Source organism: Podarcis muralis, chromosome 10 (genome assembly GCF_964188315.1).
Source record: "Podarcis muralis chromosome 10, rPodMur119.hap1.1, whole genome shotgun sequence".
NCBI classification, from domain to species: domain Eukaryota; kingdom Metazoa; phylum Chordata; class Lepidosauria; order Squamata; family Lacertidae; genus Podarcis; species Podarcis muralis.
In genome coordinates this window covers 65,150,385-65,172,882 of record NC_135664.1, presented here as the reverse complement: position 1 = coordinate 65,172,882, position 22,498 = coordinate 65,150,385, and the positions used below count along the sequence as shown (strand labels likewise).

Genomic DNA, 22,498 nt, shown 5'->3' with positions numbered 1-22,498 from the left:
ACTAATGCCCCCCATCCATTTATCTTCTATGCCAAATAGCTCAAGGGCAAAATAATGAAATGATGTTGATGGTATGTAGATTTACTTCTCTAGTGAGAGCTAGACTATAAGACAAATTTTATGCTTTCCATTAAATAATCAGAAAAAAAGCCTCTAACCTGGGTTGAATAGATGGCCCGTTTTATGATGGTGAGGTCATCACGATCTATGATCTTGCTCATATCAGGGATTTCTCCTCTGTGGGTGCAATAGGGAAGATCCTTTTTTGTGAAAAGAAGGGAAGCATTTTCCAAAACAATCATTTAGAATTTCTGAAGCAGGAGCTCTCTCTGGCCCACAACACTGGGATTGTTTAACTAACCCAGAGCTTCATACGCAAATACGTAACTCTGCAGTGAAATATGAGACACCTGAATCCATCTATCATGGATGCTTTCACTGAGATTCCTGCATTGCAGGGGGTTGGACTAGATGACCCCTGGGCCCCTTCCACCTCTATGGTTCTGTGAATGAGAGCTCACCTTAATAGTGCATCATAGAGCTTTTTGCCAAATTTTTCCTTGAGCAAATGCGCAGTGTCCCTAAGAGAGAGAGAAAGAAACAGATCATCATTAAAGACTTCCGATCCACTTTCCGCTGTGTGAATGTTTCCCGTGTGAATCATGTTGATCTCTGCTTCTTCTTTTTCCTGCCAGCCTCCCCCAATTTGGTGTCTCTCAGACGCTGGACTACAAACCACTTCCAAGCTCAAGAGGAGGTGGGGGTTGCGGGCTTCACGCCCTCCCCACGTGCGCGGGGGCTGGCTCCCAGCCTCTGCGCCCTTGAGGGAATCCTTGGCCACGTCATCTCCCTAGCCAGCCAATCGGCTGGCCTGGGAGGGAGGCGTGGTTTGCGCTATTTAACATCGGCACGGCCAAGGATCTCCCTCTTTTGCTGCCACAGCTCCTCCGGTTTCCCACCCTCCCGCCCTTTAGGTTTTCCTTCTGACCTTGCTATGGACTTCGGTTGGTCACCGTTAAGGGGCCTGGTAGGAATTTTTCCACTTTTCAAATTGGCACCAGCCACTTGGTTTTTTCACCTACCTCGTAGCTAATCGTCACAACTTCCTGGGATTGGCGGTTAGGCATTGGTAGGGGTATTGTTATGTAGATGAAGGGGGGAGGAAGCGCCTTCACCTCCCCCGGATTGCGAAGGGTAGTCCAGTAAAGGATTCCGGGGGGTTTGGCCCTGTCCAAAGCCTATGGAGGTGAGGGCCTAAGGCACGCCCCCAAGCGGTGACCTTGGGGGAGTTCCTAGTTGATGTGCATCAGCAGGACTCCCCCTACTGGTGGTTAACCCTTCCCAGTCTTCAAGCAAACAGGCTGAAGCCGGATAGTCAGTAGGACCAATGCCTAAGCCAATACCGCTCATCACCTGTGACCAATAAAGTTGTGGCCATTTTTTAGCCCATTAACCTAAATACTTGTGTCATGTGTCGTTATTTCCACTGGGGGGAGGTGGGAACTCGTCACGCAACTCCCATCACCCCTGACCATTGGCCATACTGGCTGGGAGGAGGAATCTAACAACATTTGGAGGGCATTTGGGTGAGCAAAGTTGTGTTCCTCTGAGCGCAGAAATGTTCCAAGGGCAGCTGTGCCTGGGTTTGGCTTCCTCTGCAAGGAAGAGAACACTAGAGATCTATGACATTTTTTTGTTGTTGCAATTTTTGGGGAACCCATGGCCCTCCAGATGTTGTTGGGCTCAACTCCCATCAACCCAAGACAACATGGCCAATGGTCAAGGATGAGAGGAACTGTAGTCCAGCAAGGGACACAGGCTCCACATCCCTATTGTAATATTTGCTTTATTTACAAATATGCCAATAGATGGAGGTAAGCAAACATGAGCACTCCTAGCAGGTCACAAATCCACTGTCCCCAAATCACCTACTGCAAGGTATCTCAAGATCCTGCCAGCCTTCAGCTCACTCCCTGGACCTCTCAAAGGAGGCCATGTCATGCTTTAAAGAGGACAGTTCTCTACTCGAGGTCTAGTTTAAAGATAACAGACCAGAAGAAGGAAAAACAGGAGAGGCTCTGAAGTTCCCTATCGACAGTGAGACCAGGGCAGCAGACTAAGAAGGAACACTGGTCCACCTGGCTGCAGCTTTGCCTGCTGTGTTGACAGGTAAAGGTAAAAGTAAAGGGACCCCTGACCATTAGGTCCAGTCATGGCCGACTCTGGGGTTGTGGTGCTCATCTCCGAGGGAGCCGGCATACAGCTTCCGGGTCATGTGGCCAGCATGACTAAGCTGCTTCTGGCGAACCAGAGGAGCGCACGGAAACGCCATTTACCTTCCCGCTGGAGTGGCACCTATTTATCTACTTGCACTTTGACGTGCTCTCGAACTGCTAGGTTGGCAGGAGCAGGGACCGAGCAACGGGAGTTCACCCCGTCGCAGGGATTCAGACCACCGACCTTCTGATCGGCAAGTCCTAGGCTCTGTGGTTTAACCCACAGTGCCACCCGTGTCCCTCTGTGTTGACAGGTATTGCTTTTCTATTTAATTTGAATAACTATTTCAAAGCTTGTATCTGTGCATATAAAACTCGCATGTGCATATGTGGCCCTGACCCCGCCATTCCAGAACTGCAGTTTCACCCCGCTCACAGGCATTAGCTGTGGGGCAGGGGAAGAAAATGTTTTTCCTATTGCGGAGAGATCTCTGTATCTCTCCCGCTGAGGAAACACCGTACAACTGCAGCTCCCCAAGGAGATATTGGGCATCGGACGCACGGTTTTGTTTGGAACACCTTTAAAAGAGAAGGGTGTGGTTACTTTATCAGACCACAAGGCGGCAGTCTCAAACACACCTAGTGCAAGTTGGATACACGGTCCAGAAATGGCAAGAGTTACTGTGATGCAGAAGCAAAACGGCCTCTTGCCAAATTCCTTCCTGTTTCATTCTTTCTCTTAACTTTTTTATTCCCTTTCAATTCTTCTCCTGCCAAAATTCTCCTTCCTACCTAATGATTGCAGGCAGTGGGGTTCACCCTAGTTTTGCAAGGTAAAGGGATCCCTGACCATTAGGTCCAGTCGTGGCCGACTCTGGGGTTGCGGTGCTCATCTAGCTTTATTGGCCAAGGAAGCCAGTGTACAGCTTCCAGGTCATGTGGCTGGTATGACTAAGCTGCTTCTGGTGAACCAGAGCAGCACACGGAAACGCCATTTACCTTCCCACCAGAGCGGTACCTATTTATCTACTCACACTGGCATGCTTTCGAACTGCTAGGTTGGCAGAAGCTGGGACCAAACAACCTGCACATCAAATCCGGGTCTTGAACCAGGTATGTAGGCATTGACACAATTCGATAAGCGTAAGCTGGGAACCACAGCCTGAGCAAGTCCCGGGTCAGCTTCCAGATATTTCATAGAATGAATTGGGTGGCGTGCAACTATATTTTACTTAGAGCGGACCTCCTGAATTTAATGGACCTAACTTGGTCAGGTTCACCCTTTGGGCAAACATGAAACCCACCAGCCGTTTCACACACCAGAATCAGTCAATCAGTCATGGACTGTCATTAATCAACCAGTCAGTCACGGACTGGTTGGACACAGAGGAATGGTGGGAGGAACCAGCAGGGAACCCCCAAAGGAAGAAGACTCAGAGCCAGGGGATTGGTGGTGGGACAATGCGGAGCGGTCAGAGGGAGAAGAAGAAGAAGAAGAAGAAGAAGAAGAAGAAGAAGAAGAAGAGGAGGAGGAGGAGGAGGAGGGGTTTGGATTTGATATCCCGCTTTATGACTACCCGAAGGAGTCTCAAAGCAGCTAACATTCTCCTTTCCCTTCCTCCCCCACAACAAACACTCTGTGGGCTGAGTGGGGCTGAGAGACTTCAGAGAAGTGTGGCTGGCCCAAGGTCACCCAGCAGCTGCATGTGGAGGAACGGGGACGCGAACCCGGTTCCCCAGATTATGAGACTACTGCTCTTAACCACTACACCACACTGGCTCTCAGAAGACTGGAAGGAGGAGGTCTCGGAAGCTGGAGAGGCAACAGGGCTTAGTGAGCTGGGGGAGTCAGTGACAGAGGGAAGCCCAGACTCAGAAGCAGGAGAGGAGGGAGGCAAAGACGCAGAGATGAGTGCGGCTGGTGAAGATTCATGGGTGCCTCCTCCCCCTCCTGCTGCAACAAGCTCCACTCCCCCTTGGTCTCACAGAACCAGGAGAGGCATGAAGAGGGAGGAGCAGAGACAGCAGACTCTCCAAGTGTCCCTATTTTCTAGGGATGTCCCTGATTTAGAGAAGCCATCTTGGTTTCCGATTTGATCCCGGAATGTCCCACTTTTCCTTAGGACGCCCCCATTTTCATAGGAGAAATGTTGGGGGTATGGAGTTATTCGACTCCTGAGCCATCTGAAGGCAATCCTGTATAGGGAAGTGTTTTTTTAAAAAAGTTTAATGTTTTATTATGTCTTTATATATGTTGGAAGCTGCCCAGAGTGGCTGGGGCAACCCAGTAAGATGTGTGGGGTATAAATAATAGATTTATCATTATGGAATGGGACGTCCCTATTTTCATTGGAGAAATGTTGGAGAGTATGAAACAGGTGCGTTGGCAGAGTCTCAGATTGCTTGGAGGGGACCTGGGAGAGGAGGGGGTTTAGGCGACTGTGGGGAGACGGGGACCTTCAGTCTTGGCTCCTGCCTCATGGGGGCAGGACCTGCCAGAGACGAGTTGCTCTACTCATTAGGCCTGACACTCCTGTTTTTGCTAATAAAGAGTTAACTTCAACTTGCTCTGTGTGATTTACTGCTGGCTCGCTCCTGCCATTAACTCTTTTGCATTGCCACGCCAAAAGAGAAAGAAAGAGCTTTACCATAGCTGCTTCCGGACTGCCTGGCCTTTCAGGGTTTCCACATTGAAATTGTTGGTATTTGCTGGCATTATGAAGAACACCACAATGGTGACATCGCTCCTGTGCACCTGAATGAAGAAAAGATACCTGTCTCAACAGGGAGAGATTTTTTGCAATGCCCTCCCCTTATTGTTCATCTTGCTTGACCTTTAAAGACCTAAATGGTTTGGAACCACGTTATCCGAAAGACCACTGGCACCAGGGTTGGGAAACCTTTTTTCAGACCAAGGGCCTCATTCTGTTCTGGTCAACTTCCTAGCGGCCACATGACACTGTTTCCTGTTGCAAGGGGCCAAAGTGGGCGGAGCAAAGAATATTCATCCATGCAAGCAAGAAGCATTATCAGAATTCAAAGACACATTCCAGCCCGGCAAAAACACTCATGGAGGATGTATAGCAGAGCTGGTGAGGGGTGTGGCCTAGGAATAGGAGGTGTGGCCTAAGGATAGTCCCAATGCAAAAATCAGATGCCCTTCCATTGCACTATGAGTCTTCCCCTAGCCCATCCATATCCGATTTGACTATGTGTGTGCTGCATCTGAGACAGCCAAGTGGCAAAGACTGTGGAAATCCATTGCACTATACATATGGGAGTCCGTATTATACCCTTGTTGAGCTTTGGAAAGAGGCGGCGCCCATAAAGTACATGCATAAAATCTCAGTGGCAGTCCCCAGCATCTCTAACAGTATTTGGTCCTTCTCACATGCAATGTATTTGCACTCTTCCATTGCCTCTCGACACAGACAGATGCCAACTCGATCCATCGTACTCTGTCTATAGGACCCGGAGGACAGCTGCCAGTCAGAGCAGGCAAGGGAAACAGACTAAGGCGGCCTCATATGAATTTGCATTCTTTCTTACCCTCAAGAGGAAGTTCAATCTTGATAAGGCCTCTAAAAACATGTCGGCTCCTTTGTTTGAAAACTCGTATCTCCCAGCAATGAAGAAAAACAAAGTCCTTTCAAGGTTGAAATCAAGGTGTCTGAAAGCAAGGGCAAACAAACGTAAATTGGGTCAAGTGGTCGATCAAAGAGGGCTCCTGGTAAACTTTGTTGCTGACTGAAGGTCATTGACACAGCAACAACGCTGCAAGTTTCCTGTTCTACCTCTCATCTGCGTGAATCTTGACTAGTCAACATACACAGCGATGGCACCAGTGTTGTGGAATGCCCTCCTGGCTGAAATATGAGCGCCACCATCTGCATTGGCATTCTGCCGGCTCTTGAAGACACACCTGTTTGGGCAAACAGTCCCCTGAACTTGATTAGTTTTTTTAATTGTTTGTTTACTTATTAATTGTAATGCTTTTAAATGCCCTTACTTTATTGTGTATTATAAATATGGGTGCCTTTAGCATTTGGATGGAACTGTTTCATTGTTTATTTAAAACTGTGCACTGCTTAGAAGCTATTAAAGCATGAAACTAGTCTGTTAATCAGATAATAATAGCCATTGTTAACAATAAGAACATAAAGCCCAGATGAGTAAACTGTGGTCCTCCAGAGTTGTTAGATTACAGCTGCTGTCTTTCCTGAAAGATTATCTCACGCCATATATACCCAATCCGTCACAGCAATCTGTTGCTGTTATTTATTGTTCTATATTCTGTAGCGCTTAATGTAGCAAAATCTAAGCCTGATGAAACAGTAAGTTTTCTGTATCTGTTTATAAATCTGGCTGTCTGGGAACTGCCATCAGTGCCGGAGGGAGAGAGCAAAATCCAGAGAGATTCCAGAGAGCATCCCGGGAGTGGGAGAGGCAGCCCATCTTCTGGGGAAGAGAATCAGCGTAGCACCAGTGGAGAAGGGGGGCAGATGGGGGAAGCGGCGAGGCGGTCCCATGACTCCTTGCCGCGGACCAGCGGGGAGAGTAGAGGTCCTCCACTGCCTATGCCCTCCTTGCGCAGAAGGCTGTCGCGCAGAGAGAGTAGGAGGAGACTAGGCGTCAAAGAGCTTCTTTGCTGGAAGAAGTTTAAGAAACGCCCACTGACGGATTCTGCCAGCGATTGAGGCAGCCACGGGAGAGTGGCTGTCCGGACAGAAAAGGTTCACTCAGGCAACCCAGCCAGGTGTTTGCACCGGCTTATGCACGAGCAACCCCTAGAACCATTACAAAGAGCACAAAATGATTCGGTCTATTGTGGTCCTTTCAGTTTCTCATTTTTTTCCATCTTAAATTCTGTTTTCTACATTTCCACAGCACTTTACAATTTTTTTAAAAAAATTCTTAGCATTTTAGTGAAAATTTCTCTTAAGAAACTCATTGGCAAAACTTTCCACAGCAATTTTCCCTAGTATGCTATTTTCACTAATCTGTGCGTTTTAAGGCACACTTTGCCCTCATGAATCCTTTTTGTACACTTGGCTGGACAACTGCACTGTAAAATTTGGAGAAGTGTGAACTTTGGATGATGGCTGTGTTTCAGTTCCTATAGAGGAAAACGATAGAATGGGAAAAACCAGAGATCTCTTCAAGAAAATTGGAGATATGAAAGGAACATTTCATACAAAGATTACCATAATTAAGGACAAAAGTGGTAAGGACCTAACAGAAGCAGAAGACATCAAGAAGAGGTGGCAAGAATACACAGAGGAATTATACCAGAAAGATATGGATGTCTCGTACACCCCAGGTGGTGTGGTTGCTGACCTTGAGCCAGACATCCTGGAGAGTGAAGTCAAATGGGCCTTAGAAAGCACTGCTAATAACAAGGCCAGTGGAATTGATAATATTCCAGCTGAACTATTTACAATTTTAAAAGATGATGCTGTTAAGGTGCTACACTCAATATGCCAGCAAGTTTGGAAAACTCAGCAGTGGCCAGAGGATTGGAGAAGATCAGTCTACATCCTAATCCCAAAGAAGAGCAATGCCAAAGAATGCTCCAACTACCGCACAATTTTGCTCATTTCACACGCTAGCAAAGTTATGCTTAAAATTCTACAAGGGAGGCTTAAGCAGTATGTGGACCAAGAACTCCCAGAAGTGCAAGCTGGATTTCGAAGGGGCAGAGGAACCAGAGACCAAATTGCAAACATGTGCTGGATTATGGAGAAAGCTAGAGAGTTCCAGAAAGACATCTACTTCTGCTTCATTGACGACGCAAAAGCCTTTGACTGTGTCGACCACAGCAAACTATGGCAAGTTCTTAAAGAAATGGGAGTGCCTGATCACCTCATCTGTCTCCTGAGAAATCTCTATGTGGGACAAGAAGCTACAGTTAGAACTGGATATGGAACAACTGATTGGTTCAAAATTGGTAAAGGAGTACAACAAGGCTGTATATTGTCTCCCTGCTTATTTAACTTATATGAAGAATTCATCATGCAAAAGGCTGGATTGGATGAATCCCAAGCCAGAATTAAGATTGCCGGAAGAAATATCAACAACCTCAGATATGCAGATGACACAACCTTGATGGCAGAAAGTGAGGAGGAATTAAAGAACCTTTTAATGAGGGTGAAAGAGGAGAGCGCAAAATATGGTCTGAAACTCAACATCAAAAAACTGAAGATCATGGCCACTAGTCCCATCACCTCCTGGCAAATAGAAGGGGAAGAAATGGAGGCAGTGAGAGATTTTACTTTCTTGGGCTCCATAATCATCACAGATGGTGACAGCAGTCACGAAATTAAAAGACACCTGCTTCTTGGGAGAAGAGCAATGATGAACCTAGACAGCATCTTAAAAAGCAGAGACATCACCTTGCCGACAAAGGTTCATATAGTTAAAGCTATGGTTTTCTCAGTAGTGATGTATGGAAGTGAGAGCTGGACCATAAAGAAGGCTGATGGCCGAAGAATTGATGCTTTTGAATTATGGTTCTGGAGGAGACTCTTGAGAGTCCCATGGACTGCAAGAAGATCAAACCTCTCCATTCTTAAGGAAATCAGTCCTGAGTGCTCACTGGAAGGACAGATCCTGAAGCTGAGGCTCCAATACTTTGGCTACCTCATGAGAAGAGAAGACTCCCTGGAAAAGACCCTCATGTTGGGAAAGATGGAGGGCACAAGGAGAAGGGGATGACAGAGGATGAGATGGTTGGACAGTGTTCTCAAAGCTACCAACATGAATTTGACCAAGCTGTGGGAGGCAGTGGAAGACAGGAGTGCCTGGCGTGCTCTGGTCCATGGGGTCACGAAGAGTCGGACATGACTAAACAACAGTTGTGTTGGAAAGTGTGAATTAGGTGCATTTGACTTTAAATGTTAACTGAATTGAATCCCTTCACTCCAATCATTAGGCCTAATGAAGTCCACCCCTTGGCCCACCTCACATTCCACCCTCACCCTTCCTTAGATCCCAGGATCTTTGAAGCCAAACATTGGCAATCCTGCCAGCAGGGGTGCCAGTACCTAGGGGCCAAACGCTTTTGGCCTCCTCCCTATATTTTTGGGTTAGGGGCTGGGACCCCCGATGACCCAAATGTACAGAGCCAAGTGAAACATGCCTCCAGCGGCCAGCTCCTTCTCCTCCCTGCCATGGAGGGGAAGGAAGGTTGAAGCAGCCTCCAGCCAGTGGCAACACCAAGAGGAAGTGAAGGAGGAGCCACTGCCATTGAGCCGTTTGGCTCCGTCCCCAGCTCCCCCCAACGTCCTGATGTCACACGCATTTTGTCAGCTCCCCCAAACACTCCTGAAAGTTGGCGCCTCTGAAGGTACATTCTTTCACCTTTGGTGGACGTGCCCAAGGATTAAGGCTTTCTGGGAGATGATATATAATGAAATGAAAAAGGTATTTAAATATACCTTCCTGAAGAAACCAGAGGCCTTCTCCTGGGCATGGTTGGCCAATTGGTGCCAAAGAAGGATAGAACTTTCTTTATGTATGCCACAACAGCAGCAAGAATACTTATCACAAAGTATTGGAAGACACAAGATCTACCCACCCTGGAAGATTGGCAGATGAAGGTGATGGACTATATGGAACTGACAGAAATGACCGGCAGAATCCGAGACCAGGGAGAAGAGTCGGTGGAAGAAGATTGGAAGAAATTTAAAGACTATTTACAGAAATATTGCAAAATTAATGAATGTTAGAATGATGTTGGATTGAAGTTAAGTGGTTTTCTGCAATAATGTTATAAAGATGTGTAAAAATGGATTGTTAACAGGGGATAATTTAAAGTTATAATATATTAAGATTAAAGATTAGGATAAAAACAAAGAGGGAAAGGATTTGCTGAACCAACTAATTGAATTGGATACAAAAAAGGGAGGTGTGAGGAGGTCTGGGGAACAAGCGAATGAAAGATAAGACACAGAAAGATTGAATTGTTTTTAACTGTTTTTATTTTGTATTTTGTATTTTTATTTTTTATTTTTGTAATATTTTGAAAAATTTAATAAAAATCTTTAAAAAAGAACGAAAGAAAGTTGGCGCCTCTGTCTGCCAGCAAGGCTATTTCCCAGTCCCACTGGGGTTTTGGGTGTCTGGGGCAAGGTCTACCCTAACATTTTGGAATAACCCAATTGTCCCTTTTTTGAACATACCCGTAGAAATGGCCTCGAACAAACTCTTGGATCCTAGCTTTGCAGGTGGCGTGCAGATTCTGGAACTCGTGCATAGCGGAGAATTTCTTAATGTTCAGCCCGTTCGGAGTGACGACATCTGGCAAAAGAAAAGGGGAAGCAGCAGCAGCTGAGTAGATCTGAAAGACGTGGAAGGAACAGGGTCTCCCTCTTTTCTCGACAGGTGTCAGGGATTGGACTCAAGGGGGAGAGATGGAGGAGGAATGATGGAGATCACCCCCTTCTCCTGACGCTGCAGGAGACAACAAAACAACAACAACAAACCTATGGTTATGTGAAACATACTCAATAAACACACAAGACGTAACTGGCTGTACTTTTGAATAAATAAGGTATAATATTCATTGTATCAAGTTACAGATTTCAACGGAAGTCTCATAAAGTTCAACGAAAAAAGCAGAAGACCCAGTGGATCAGTTCATTCTCTAGTCAGTTCATGTATGAGGTCCATACATGTATCGATTCCACCTGTCTGTCCAAAGAGTCCAATAATCCACCTGAAGGGTTATTACAGTTCCACAGGATCCTTTCACAAGGATTTCCAGAATATTAGCCTTGTTTCACCACTACTGTGCTATGAGATCCACTATCCTGTAATATTACATATGAGCCTGTTCTACTGATGAAGCCTAGGATCCACTGGGTCTTCTGCTTTTTTCGTTGAACTTTATGAAACTTCTGTTGAAATCTATAATTTGATACAATGAATATTATACCTTATTTATTCAAAAGTACAGCTGGTTACGTCTTGTGTGTTTATGGAGAAGAGGAAGGCAGCATTGCTTTATGTTGCTTTTATAATTAAGTGTTTTAAAGTGTTTTAAATTTGTTGTTAGCCACCTTGAGCCCAGTTTTTGAACCGGGAAGGGCGGGGTATAAATAAATTATTATTATTATTATTATTATTATTATTATTATTATTATTATTATTATTATTAAGAATGGACCTCCAGAATGAATTAAGTTAGTAACCGGACATACCCCTGTATCTCTAGGTATGGTTCTCCCAACTCTGCAAATCACAAGCTGTTTTGCTTGTAATGCCCTTGTGTAGACTTCAGGCTTAATGATCTACTACAGCAGGGATCATCAACCCCTTCTTTGACTAACAGCCAAATTTCGCAACTTTGCAGAATGACATGCCAAGTCCGGCATCTCTGACACAGGGGTCCTCTGTAGGTCTGCAATCTTGAGTCAGCCTCACCTGTAGTTAGCTTAATCTAGGAGTGCAGTAGCACTTGGGGCGAGAAAGCACAAGCTCTCACTTGACTTCCTACAGCCCTTACTGATGCTGCTTACCAGTAGGTAGAGGGAGACAGATGGGGAGGTTGGCGTGGTGTTAACTTGTGCTACACCTGCAGTGTTTGCACTGCGGTGGTCTTGCGGCTCCCCCTCCTGCTAAGCAGTGGATGCGGATGATGGAGGTCAGGTGATCAGCCCTCTCCCACCAACCACTGCTGCAGAGGTGGGCAACGTCAGGCAAAAACCATCCCAGTTTACAGAATAACCTCATCTTGTTTAAGGCTAGAGGTGGCGCTATGGTCTTGGCACAGCGTCTTGGGCTTGCTAGTTGTAAGGTCGGTGGTTCAAATCCCCACAATGGGGTGAGCTCCCGTCGCTCTGTCCCAGCTCCTGCCAACCTGCCAATTCAAAGTGTTGGTGCTGACCATTAAAGTCCTAAACGGCCTCGGTCCAGTATACCTGAAGGAGCGTCTCCACCCCCATCGTTCTGCCCAGATGCTGAGGTCCAGCGCTGAGGGCCTTCTGGCGGTTCCCTCACTGTGAGAAGCCAAGTTACAGGAAACCAGGCAGAGGGTCTTCTCGGTAGTGGCACCTCCCACCAGATGTCAAAGAGAAAAACAACTACCAGACTTTTAGAAGACACCTGAAGGCAGCCCTGTTTAGGGAAGCTTTTAATGTTTACTAGGTTATTGTATTTTAATATTCGGTTGGAAGCCGCCCAGAGTGGCTGGGGAAACCCTGCCAGATGGGCGGGATATAAATAATAAAATTATTATTATTATTATTATTATTATTATTATTATTATTATTATTATTATTACCTAGCAGTTCGAAAGCATGCCAGGGCAAGTAGATAAATAAGTACCGCTGCAACAGGGAGGTAAATGGCATTTCCGTGTGCTCTGGTTTCTGTGCGCCCCATTACACCAGAAGCGGTTTAGTCATGCTGGCCACATGACCTGGAAAGCTGTCTGTGGACAAACACCAGCTCCCTCGGCCTGAAAAGTGAGATGAGAGCCATACCCTATAGTCAATTTTGACTGGACTTAACCATCCAGGGTCCTTTACCTTTTACCTTTTTACCTCTCCGTCTTCACGAAATACCACCATATACCTGGGCTTAACCATATGCAAAGACTTCATTCAACCAGTGCTTTAAACAGAGAACATTGTCAGTTTCCCACTCAGTGAGAAGGTGGTCCATCAAGGCAAACAGGGCATTGCCCCCCCCACCTCAGTTGGCCACTCCGGAAGTTGTTACTGCCTGCCAACTTCCCTGCCCTTCTAAGACTCAGCAGGGAAGAGGGTGTGGCAAAACTAGAGCCTTTCTCAATTTGCCGACGCTTGGCAAGCTTTCGGCACCAGTTCCCCTCCGACATCTTGATCTTACCAGCTGTTCTCTTGAGCATGTGCTCTGCTTCTATGGCCGTTATCTGAGAGACTGTGGTGAAGACATGGGCACAATGCACAGAGGCCCGTTCCATACAGTACCGGTGATATATCTGCCTCTCGCCTGCTTCTTTATCTATGTCAAACTGTTGGACAGCAAAAAGGAGACCAAGAATTACTTGCGTGCCGAGGTCCCCAAGCCACCCCCCAATAATTCACACATCACACATCAATTTTGGTTTGGGTTTTTGACATGATTTTGGCCACAACTTAATTTAAATACACACAAGTGAGTGGTTGCTTAGGCATTGGTTCCGACTATCTGTCCTTGCCCAGGGACAGAACTGACAGAACAATTTTGGGGAGAAAATGAAGCTGGGCCTCAGTCCCTCACTTCTCACCCTCATGCTCCTGGGGGCTTGCACGGCCCAAGTCCGATGCCAGGGACAAGGACGAAAAGAATGGCAAGCCCCTGGATTCCTTTAACGGAATTCCCTTTCCGCACCACCGTTGGAGGGGTAGGCACTTACCCCTCCACCAACCAATTTGAACCAATGCCTAACCGCCAACCTTACAAGTTGTGATGATTTGCTAAGCAGTAGGCAAAAACCAAATGGCACCAGCCAATCATCCAAATGGACAAAATTCCTACCAGGCCCCTGCCTCAAAAGCAGGCGACCCCATGACAGGCATAGCAAGGTCAAGCGAACAACCTCCCCAATGCAGGGAGGGTGGGCGGGTGATCCAGTTCAAGCAGCCAAGAGGACGCCCAAAGTTGGGCGTCCAATATTTAAAACCTCTGACCCCTCCTTCAAAATTGGCAACAAGCAATTCTCCCCAGCGACCCAATTAACCAATTCACTGCCTGGGTCACTCCGCAAATCTGCCCAGCAACACTGGGGTGGCTTGTATCCCCCACCACAACACGTGCTCTCTGCTAGGGAGAACACGTTTTGTCAGATGGTGGGCGTACCTCCACAAACGGCCTAAGTGTCCATGCAAGTTATTCAGCCAGAGTGGTGGGGTGTTGTTGTTGGTTTTTTTTTGGGGGGGGGGTCACATTTAAAGGAAAATCTCTGAACCAGAAGCGGTGCCTCTAGCTGAGATGGTATGCCTGACCTCCAATATGTGAGCTTTCTGGACAAATTCTAATTCACCAAGTCACCCAACATCTAAAGGGTATCTTAGAAATGAGGTCAACAAGTGCCTGGGCAAGTCTATCGCATTGACACAGAAAGTTCAAAGGGGAAAGGAAGGCGACAGGGCATGGAGATTAGACGTGGTGGAACCCCAACAGAGATGTCGGAGCACTCGATTAAGAGTTCAAATGGTCATCACCCGTTTTCCACCCGCAAAAGCCAAATCTCCACAATGTTAACCAATTCTTAACTCTAATAAGGTGTCAATGATTACAGTCGAATTGCAATCCTCTTAGTCTTAAGTGATCCTTTATGGCTGGGAGACCATGGGTGGTTCCCTCAAAGTCAAGGTCAGGGAGACGTTCCAGACCACAACTCTCCTATCCAGGACATTAATAGCCAGCTTGAAGATTGAGACTGGAGAGGATCTTCAATGTCTCCAGTGCCATATGACATCTGATGCAAAATCTATGTAAGCTCCCCCCCCCCCCTCCGGGAAGCAATTTTAAAATTACAGACAGTTGATTAAATCAGGGGTGGTGGGGTAAAAAGGATAATGCTTTTTTGAAACTCCTGTTTTTATAACGTGCTTGCTTCACTTGCTACATTTTGGGCGAAAGTATCGGTTTGTATAGGGACGCGGGTGGTGCTGTGGGTAAAAGCCTCAGCGCCTAGGGCTTGCCAATCGAAAGGTCGGCGGTTCGAATCCCCGCGGCGGGGTGCGCTCCCGCTGCTCGGTCCCAGCGCCTGCCAACCTAGCAGTTCGAAAGCACCCCCGGGTGCAAGTAGATAAATAGGGACCGCTTACCAGCGTGAAGGTAAACGGCGTTTCCGTGTGCGGCTCTGGCTCGCCAGAGCAGCGATGCCACGCTGGCCACGTGACCCGAAAGTGTCTCCGGACAGCGCTGGCCCCGGGCCTATAGAGTGAGATGGGCGCACAACCCCAGAGTCTGGCAAGACTGGCCCGTACGGGCAGGGGTACCTTTACCTTTCCCTTTACTATCGGTTTGTATAAACATGACTGTGTGGAAATAGTTGACATTTTCAAAATATTCTTTTGAATTACGTACCTACTGTATGGAATCTGACAACTGGACAACGTAAATGGGATTCTTTTGTGCCCCTGCTATGGCCAAAAAACGTATATTGATGCACTGGAAAGATAAACCTATGGCTCTCTTTAGTCAATGGATTGCAGATATGGCAACACTCGCAACTTATGAATGGATTGCTTGCAGACATAGACGCTGTATGGACAAGTATAGTGATATTTGGAATGCATTTAATAACATTTATATACCTATATACTAGACAAGCATATGTGGAATTGTAGTTTTTGGCATATACAGTGATATAATATACCTTATAGGGATGCGGGTGGCGCTGTGGGTTAAACCACAGAGCCTAGGACTTGCCGATCAGAAGGTCGGCGGTTCAAATCCCCGCGATAGGGTGAGCTCCTGTTGCTCGGTCCCTGCTCCTGCCAACCTAACAGTTCGAAAGCACGTCAAAGTGCAAGTAGATAAATAGGTACCACTCCGGCGGGAAGGTAAATGGCATTTCCGTGCGCTGCTCTGGTTCGCCAGAAGCAGCTTAGTCATGCTGGCTACATGACCTGGAAGCTGTATGCTGGCTCCCCCGGCCAATAAAGTGAGATGAGCGCCGCAACCCCAGAGTCAGCCACGACTGGACCTAATGGTCAGGGGTCCCTTTACCTTTAATATACCTTTCCCTCTTTCTCCCCCCCCCCTTTCTGTTTCTATTTTATTTTGTTCAGTTGAAATATTCTCATTTTTAAAAATCATAATAATAATAAAAAATCAGGGTGGGGGACCTTTTTCAGACTCCCGCATTGCAACATGGGCAACCATCTAGAGGCAACATGGGGGGGGGGGGGAGAGAAAGAGCAATGGACAGGAGTCTTACCATTGTGGTGTTAAATCTCTCTCTCTCTCTCTCTCTCTCTCTCTCTCTCTCTCTCTCTCTCCACCAAGCAAGCAAAGACCATTAACACAATTCCAGGACACATTCCAGCTTGGGAAAATTACTCAAGGCGGGGAGGGGGGAGGTCGGGGAGGGGGCATGGCTTGCAGAGAGGCTATGTGGCTTGGGGAGCGTCCCAAGGCCACACAAAAAGGCTCATGTTTTGTTAGGGATGGATCAGTATTTTATCAGAAAATGCACATTTCATCTTCTCTGTATACAGTGGTGCCTTGGGTTAAGAACTTAATTCATTCTGGAGGTCCGTTCTTAACCTGAAACTGTTCTTAACCTGAAGCACCACTTTAGCTAGCGGGGCATCCTGCTGCTGCTGCGCCGCCGGAGCACGATTTATGTTCTCATCCTGAAGCAAAGTTCTTAATCCAAGGTACTATTTCTTAATTAGCTGAGTGTGTAATCTGAAGCATATGTAACCTGAAGTGTATGTAATCCGAGGTACCACTGTACACAGTTCTAAACACGTTCCATCCTAAAATATGTGTCCCAATGCAATTTGCTTTGCCTTTTGAGCCCACAATGGCACCACAAAATCCATAGTAGTGTGAAGGCGGCAGGTTCCGATCTGACCGTTAGCGCAGGAGGTGCAGACCAGGTCAGTTCACGCTGGAATTAACAGAAATCGAATTTATCAATCACCCCTAATCCTAGTGGCCAGTTGCTTCTTCTGAGCAGACTTAGGCATCAAGGCGCACCATTATAATCCTATTTATCCGTAGAAGACAGGTCTCCATTTATAGACCAGACAATTCCTTCTCCTCCCATTATTTGCCTCCCCTATGAATTCCAGCCATGACCCTTTGCCAAGGCCATACATGATGTCTAGCCTTTGACCTCGCTCTGCAAGGTTGTGAGAGAAATCTCATTGTCTCCCTCTTGGCAGCCTAGTCCAAGAGCCTCGGGTTCTAATAGCCTTATGGTGAGTTGAAGGGCAGGTTGATTGGAATTTATCTGATGAGACAGTACAACAGGGTAGACCAGGGGTCACCAACCTAAGGCCCATGGGCCGGAAACAGCCCACAGAGGTCATTTGACTGGCCCACGAGCTGCCCCCAAACTGAGTTGCCCACTCACACGCTGCGCTAAACCAGCGCAGTGCAGCATGGGGACTTGCTTCCGTGGTGCTGGAAATCGCGGTGGCGCGTGCTCATGCGCTCGTGTGTGTTGGAAAAACACCCCCGGGAAGGGTGCCGCCTTCCCCAGACACCGGGGCCTCTCTCCGGTGGTCACTCTCTGGCTGGAATCCTCCCTCAGTCCAGAGAGACCGGTAATAAGCGACCCCTCCATCCTGAGAGGAGCACACTTAGCTTCTGGCATTCCATGACAGAAGAAAAAGACAGTCCGTAGTCTAACACACTACTTTATTAAGACTGTACACGGAGCTATTGCAAGCGTGTCTGCTCTCCTGAGCAGCTACGGCTCAACTCCCAACTTCTACCTCAGAAGTGAAAGTACTTCTCCAGTTACACTGGGAACTGGCTGAGACTTCCTGTCTCATGCTCAGAGACATCACATGATGTTAACAATGTGCTGCTTCCTCGCAGCTGGCGGGAACACAAATCCCAACATCCTCCCCCATTTGAGGTAACACTAGCTGCGTAAACAAGTGCAGCATCAAGAGAGGAAAAACAAACAGTTGTTATACACATAACAAACCCCTGTTGTCCCAGCTCCATCTTTGGAACTACCTGCAACTGGATCCACCAGTTCAAACCTCTGGTTACCTGTCTTCCAAGGAACTAGAGCTTCTGGTCTACCTTGGTTAGGGAGAATTGTGTTGCGCCCTGCAACCTCCAGGAGTGGCTTTGTCTCTGTCGTGGACAAACCTTGAACCTGGTTTGAGTTGTTAACTACAGCTTTACATGCAACAGCTGAATTAGCAAACTCCTCTTGGGTGGTATTCCCTTTGTGACTCTCTTAGATCTGCGAATGAGGTGCAGATCCTCTTTGCTGGCTAGTTCTTCCTTGGGACTTTTAGGAGAACCACACCCAACAGTAAATAGTGGCTCCGTAGGACCAATCCGGCCCAGGCAAGATAAACCTGGCCGACCCCTGGGTTAGACTTTTCTGATGACTCACTCCATCGCTTGATTCCAGCCTGTGACTATACTGAGTGCTCCTGTCCTTCATGCTCTTGGGAGCTGTTGTTATATCTGATGATCAGAGTTCGGATTCCAGTTCAGTGGGCGGCGCTGCTGCTGGTGTCAGTGACAGTGATGACACAGCAGACTACAAGAGCGCAAAGGCCTCACTCAGTTCTTCGTGCTTGAACGCTGAAGCAGGCGGTCATGTATTTTCTTTGTTCTGACCAACGTTGAATAAACTGTAAATATGCTCTCCTGCTGTGCATCTCTCGCTGTGTGAATTCTGCTGAAAGAGTGTGCACCAGCCTAAGAATGTGGCAATCTATTTCTAAGGCTTTGTGTCGCTAATTACTGATACTGCGTGTCTACGGGAGATCGATGGATCGTCCGGCAGCCGGCTTGGGGGCTAAGATGGACGTTATCTCCCTGGCAGTATCCCAACAACATCACCTAACACCAGGCAGTGTCTAGGCAACTTACAATGAATGTAAACATCATTGTATTACTACTGCAGGTGCTACATAATACAGTGGTACCTTGGGTTACAAACGCTTCAGGTTACATACGCTTCAGGTTACAGACTCCGCTAACCCAGAAATAGTACCTCGGGTTAACAACTTTGCTTTAGGAGAACAGAAATCGCGCAGCGGCAGTGGGAGGCCCCATTAGCTAAAGTGGTACCTCAGGTTAAGAACGGTTTCAGGTTAAGAACGGACCTCCAGAACGAATTAAGTTCTTAACCTGAGGTACCACTGTACCCTGCCCTTTGGAACTCCCTGCCTATTGAAATCAAACAGGCGTCTTCCCTTCGGCGCCTGCTAAAAACATTTGTGTTTAGACAGGCCTAACCAGATGCTTAGAAAGTTAAGGCGATTTTAATCTGTTCTAGTATTTTTTGTATGTTTTAAAATATGGTTGTGATTTCTCTCTCTCCATTTTATTGTTTTATCTTTCTGTAAACCTCTTTGAGGTTTTGTTGTTTTACAATCAAGGGGTGCATAAATTTTATGAAATCAAGCAATTCCCTGTCACAAAATGAGCCTACAATAATGGGAGTTTCGAACACTGCCTGCAGCAATGTCCTGCCATATTGTGACAATTCTGTCACTCATTTTTATCTCTTGGTTGGCTGTGTGCTTTCCCTCTCTGGCTACTAACTATTAACACAGACTGCTTGAGACGGCGCTGAAGGGCCAGTTGATCAGCTTTGACATGATCACGTCCCCCCCCTAAAGTGAAGAACAGGCAAAGGAGCCATCAGTCGATCTAGATGACTGGAGGCAAATTCTGCTGTGCCTAAACGACAGCTACCCTACATGTAAAAAATATGTCAGAGACCAACTCTTTTGCAGTGAAGGCAAAGTGGTTCATTGGCTTATCAGCCACCATTCTCCTGGTTTCTCAAACCAAGTGAGGAACATTTATATGAGGGAGGAAGGAGGATCTGACTCGACCTAGACTATTGGTGAAAGAGGGTTTACAGAGTGGTTAAGTCTCCTTGCAGCGCTATCTTTTGGCCAGAGATGGTTGGAAGCACACAGCCTTAAACTCCCAGCTCAGATTGCTGGTTCAAGACCTGCCACAGGCTTGAGTCCGCCTGTCATAGGATTGCCATATGTCTGAAATTTCCTGGACATAGCCGGTATTCTGGTATTTTTTTTTGGGGGGGGGTGAATTTAATTAAAAACAGCTGAAAACCTCTTCCTTTTTAAAAGAGACTTTTTGGGGGGGGAAGTAACCTCAACAATTTTAGGGAAAACTATATAAAGCTCAACAACTTTGTGTTTTGTGTCTGGATTTTCACTTTTTGAAATATGGCAACCCTATCCTGTCAATAATATGAAAGGTCCATCTATTTCAGGGGTTAGCAAACTACAGCCTGCGGGCCGGATATGGACTGAGGGTGTCATGAAACTGGCCCCCGACCCTTGCTGCCTGCTCAGTCAGTCCCCACGCAGAGCTAAACTGGCGTGCTACGCCAGTTGCTCTGTGTGGGGACTGACTTCCGGGACGCAGCCACAGCTTCCTATTGGCTGCAGGAAGCTCCTATAGGAAGCCGCAGGTGCCTCCTCCTCCCCTGCCATTGCTCCGAAAGCCAGCAGGGAAAGAGCGTGCGTGTGATCCGGCCCACAAGCGGAAATGTTTGTCGACCCCAAGGGCCTTCTGGTGGTTCCCTCACTGCGAGAAGCCAAGTTACAGGGAACCAGGCAGAGGGCCTTCTCGGTAGTGGCACCCGCCCTGTGGAACACCCTCCCACCTCGGGTTAAGAACTTTGCTTCAGGATGAGAACAGAAATCGTGCTCCGGCGGCACAGCGGCAGCGGAAGGCCCCATTAGCTAAAGTGGTGCTTCAGGTTAAGAACAGTTTCAGGTTAAGAACGGACCTCCAGAACGAATTAAGTACTTAACCCGAGGTACCACTGTACCAGACTTTTAGAAGACATCTGAAGGCAGCCCTGTTTAGGGAAGCTTTTAATGTTTAATAGACTATTGTATTTTAATATTTTGTTGGAAGCCGCCCAGAGTGGCTGGGGAAACCCAGCCAGATGGGTGGGGTATAAATAATAATAAATAATAAATTATTATTATTATTATTATTATTATTATTATTATTATTATTATTATTATCATCATCATCATCATCATTATTATTATCATTATTATTATCATTATTATTTCATTCTCTGAGCAATAGCAGCCAGCAAAATGCTCTGGGAAGCAGATAAGCAGGACATTTCCCCCCTCATTGTTTATTCCAGGCCTCTGTTACGCAGTACAGTGGTACCTCTGGTTACGAATGCTTCTGGTTACGAACGCTTCAGGTTAGGAGCTCTGCCAACCCTGAAGCAGCTGCTCCTGGTTGTGAACTTTGCCCTAGGATGAGAACGAAAATTGCGCACTGGAAGTGTGCACACATCGGGAGGTCCCATTAGCGAAAGCGCACCTCAGGATAAGAACGGTTTCAGCTTAAGAACGGACCTCCCGAACGAATTAAGTTCATAACCAGAGGTACCACTGTACTGGCTAACAGCAACGCAGGTGGGCAGACCCTGTCTAATCATTCACTGCTCGCTTTCCACATTCCTCCTACAAGCTCCTCCTTAGCCAGTTGTCTTTTGGAAGTGCCACAGATCTTCACTCTTGGTTGCAGGGGGCAGGGCAGTGAAAAAGAAGTGGAGCAATCCAACATATGCCACTAAATAGCTCTCTCAACCTCTAATGGGCTTTAGGTCTTTAACAGCTCTGAACTGCTGACCTAGAAGTGAAAGGCTTATGATCCAATTACTAGACCCCCTGAGCTGTGCTACGGAACAATTCTAAGGAGGCTTTTAAAAGCCCTCACTTTAGAAAAATAAAAATTGAATGCAGCACCCTCAGCCTGCCTAGAGAGTTGCTCCCAACACTGATATATATATTTATATGCTGCTTAATTGACTAACTTGCAAAAAATGCCACACATGAACTCTTTAAAAAGAATGCATTTACAGTGGTACCTCGGGTTACATACGCTTCAGGTTACATACGCCTCAGGTTACAGACTCTGCTAACCCAGAAATAGTGCTTCAGGTTAAGAACTTTGCTTCAGGATGAGAACAGAAACTGTGCTCCGGCAGCGTGGCAGCTAAAGTGGTGCTTCAGGTTAAGAACAGTTTCAGGTTAAGTACGGACCTCCGGAACAAATTAAGTACTTAACCCGAGGTACCACTGTATCATAAAAACAGAAAGACTCCTCACAATGCTTGTTGGAAGAGAAAGGTCTTTGTCAAGTTCAACCAGAGGGGCTGTCTGAATTCAGCCACATTGTCACCCCCGAAACGAGAAGTAATCGACTAGAAATATTATCTTGTGGAAATAAACTAAATAATAAAAATCAAAAAGCTTAAGGAAAAAAATTAGGAAAACCTAAAATTGAACAAAGCCTTAACGGGATGCCGGCTACAAACCTTGTTTCACTGAACTATTCAGTTTCCTCAGAAGGAAATAGAAAAATCATAAATTTTAAATGACCAAAATTCAAAAATGGGGGTAGAACCCCCCCCCCCAAAAAATTTCTGAAGTATTATAATCCTAGCTCGACCTAGTTAAAGCAAAGCGCAGTAATAAAGGATTGAGGACTGAAAAGTACAGTTTCTAATACTGAATTTACAAAAAAGGTTTGAAAACCTAAATGGCAAGTTTTAAACAAAGCCCAACTTGAAGAAAGCAAAGCAC

The 22,498-nt window shown here is 46.6% G+C and overlaps 1 protein-coding gene across 2 annotated transcripts in view; it reads right to left on the bottom strand.

Annotated features, from left to right (window-relative positions):
• The window catches only part of GYS2 (glycogen synthase 2), a 64,948-nt gene that overhangs the window by 11,152 nt on the left and 31,298 nt on the right, over positions 1-22,498 (bottom strand). For both annotated transcript variants that reach the window (XM_077935316.1, XM_077935315.1), the window contains exons 5-10: positions 13,068-13,212; positions 10,397-10,514; positions 5,766-5,886; positions 4,865-4,971; positions 522-581; positions 159-237 (exon numbers count right to left, since the gene is read on the bottom strand). In XM_077935316.1, coding sequence (XP_077791442.1) covers positions 159-237; positions 522-581; positions 4,865-4,971; positions 5,766-5,886; positions 10,397-10,514; positions 13,068-13,212 — 630 coding nt within the window. The remainder of the gene's footprint in view (positions 1-158; positions 238-521; positions 582-4,864; positions 4,972-5,765; positions 5,887-10,396; positions 10,515-13,067; positions 13,213-22,498) is intronic.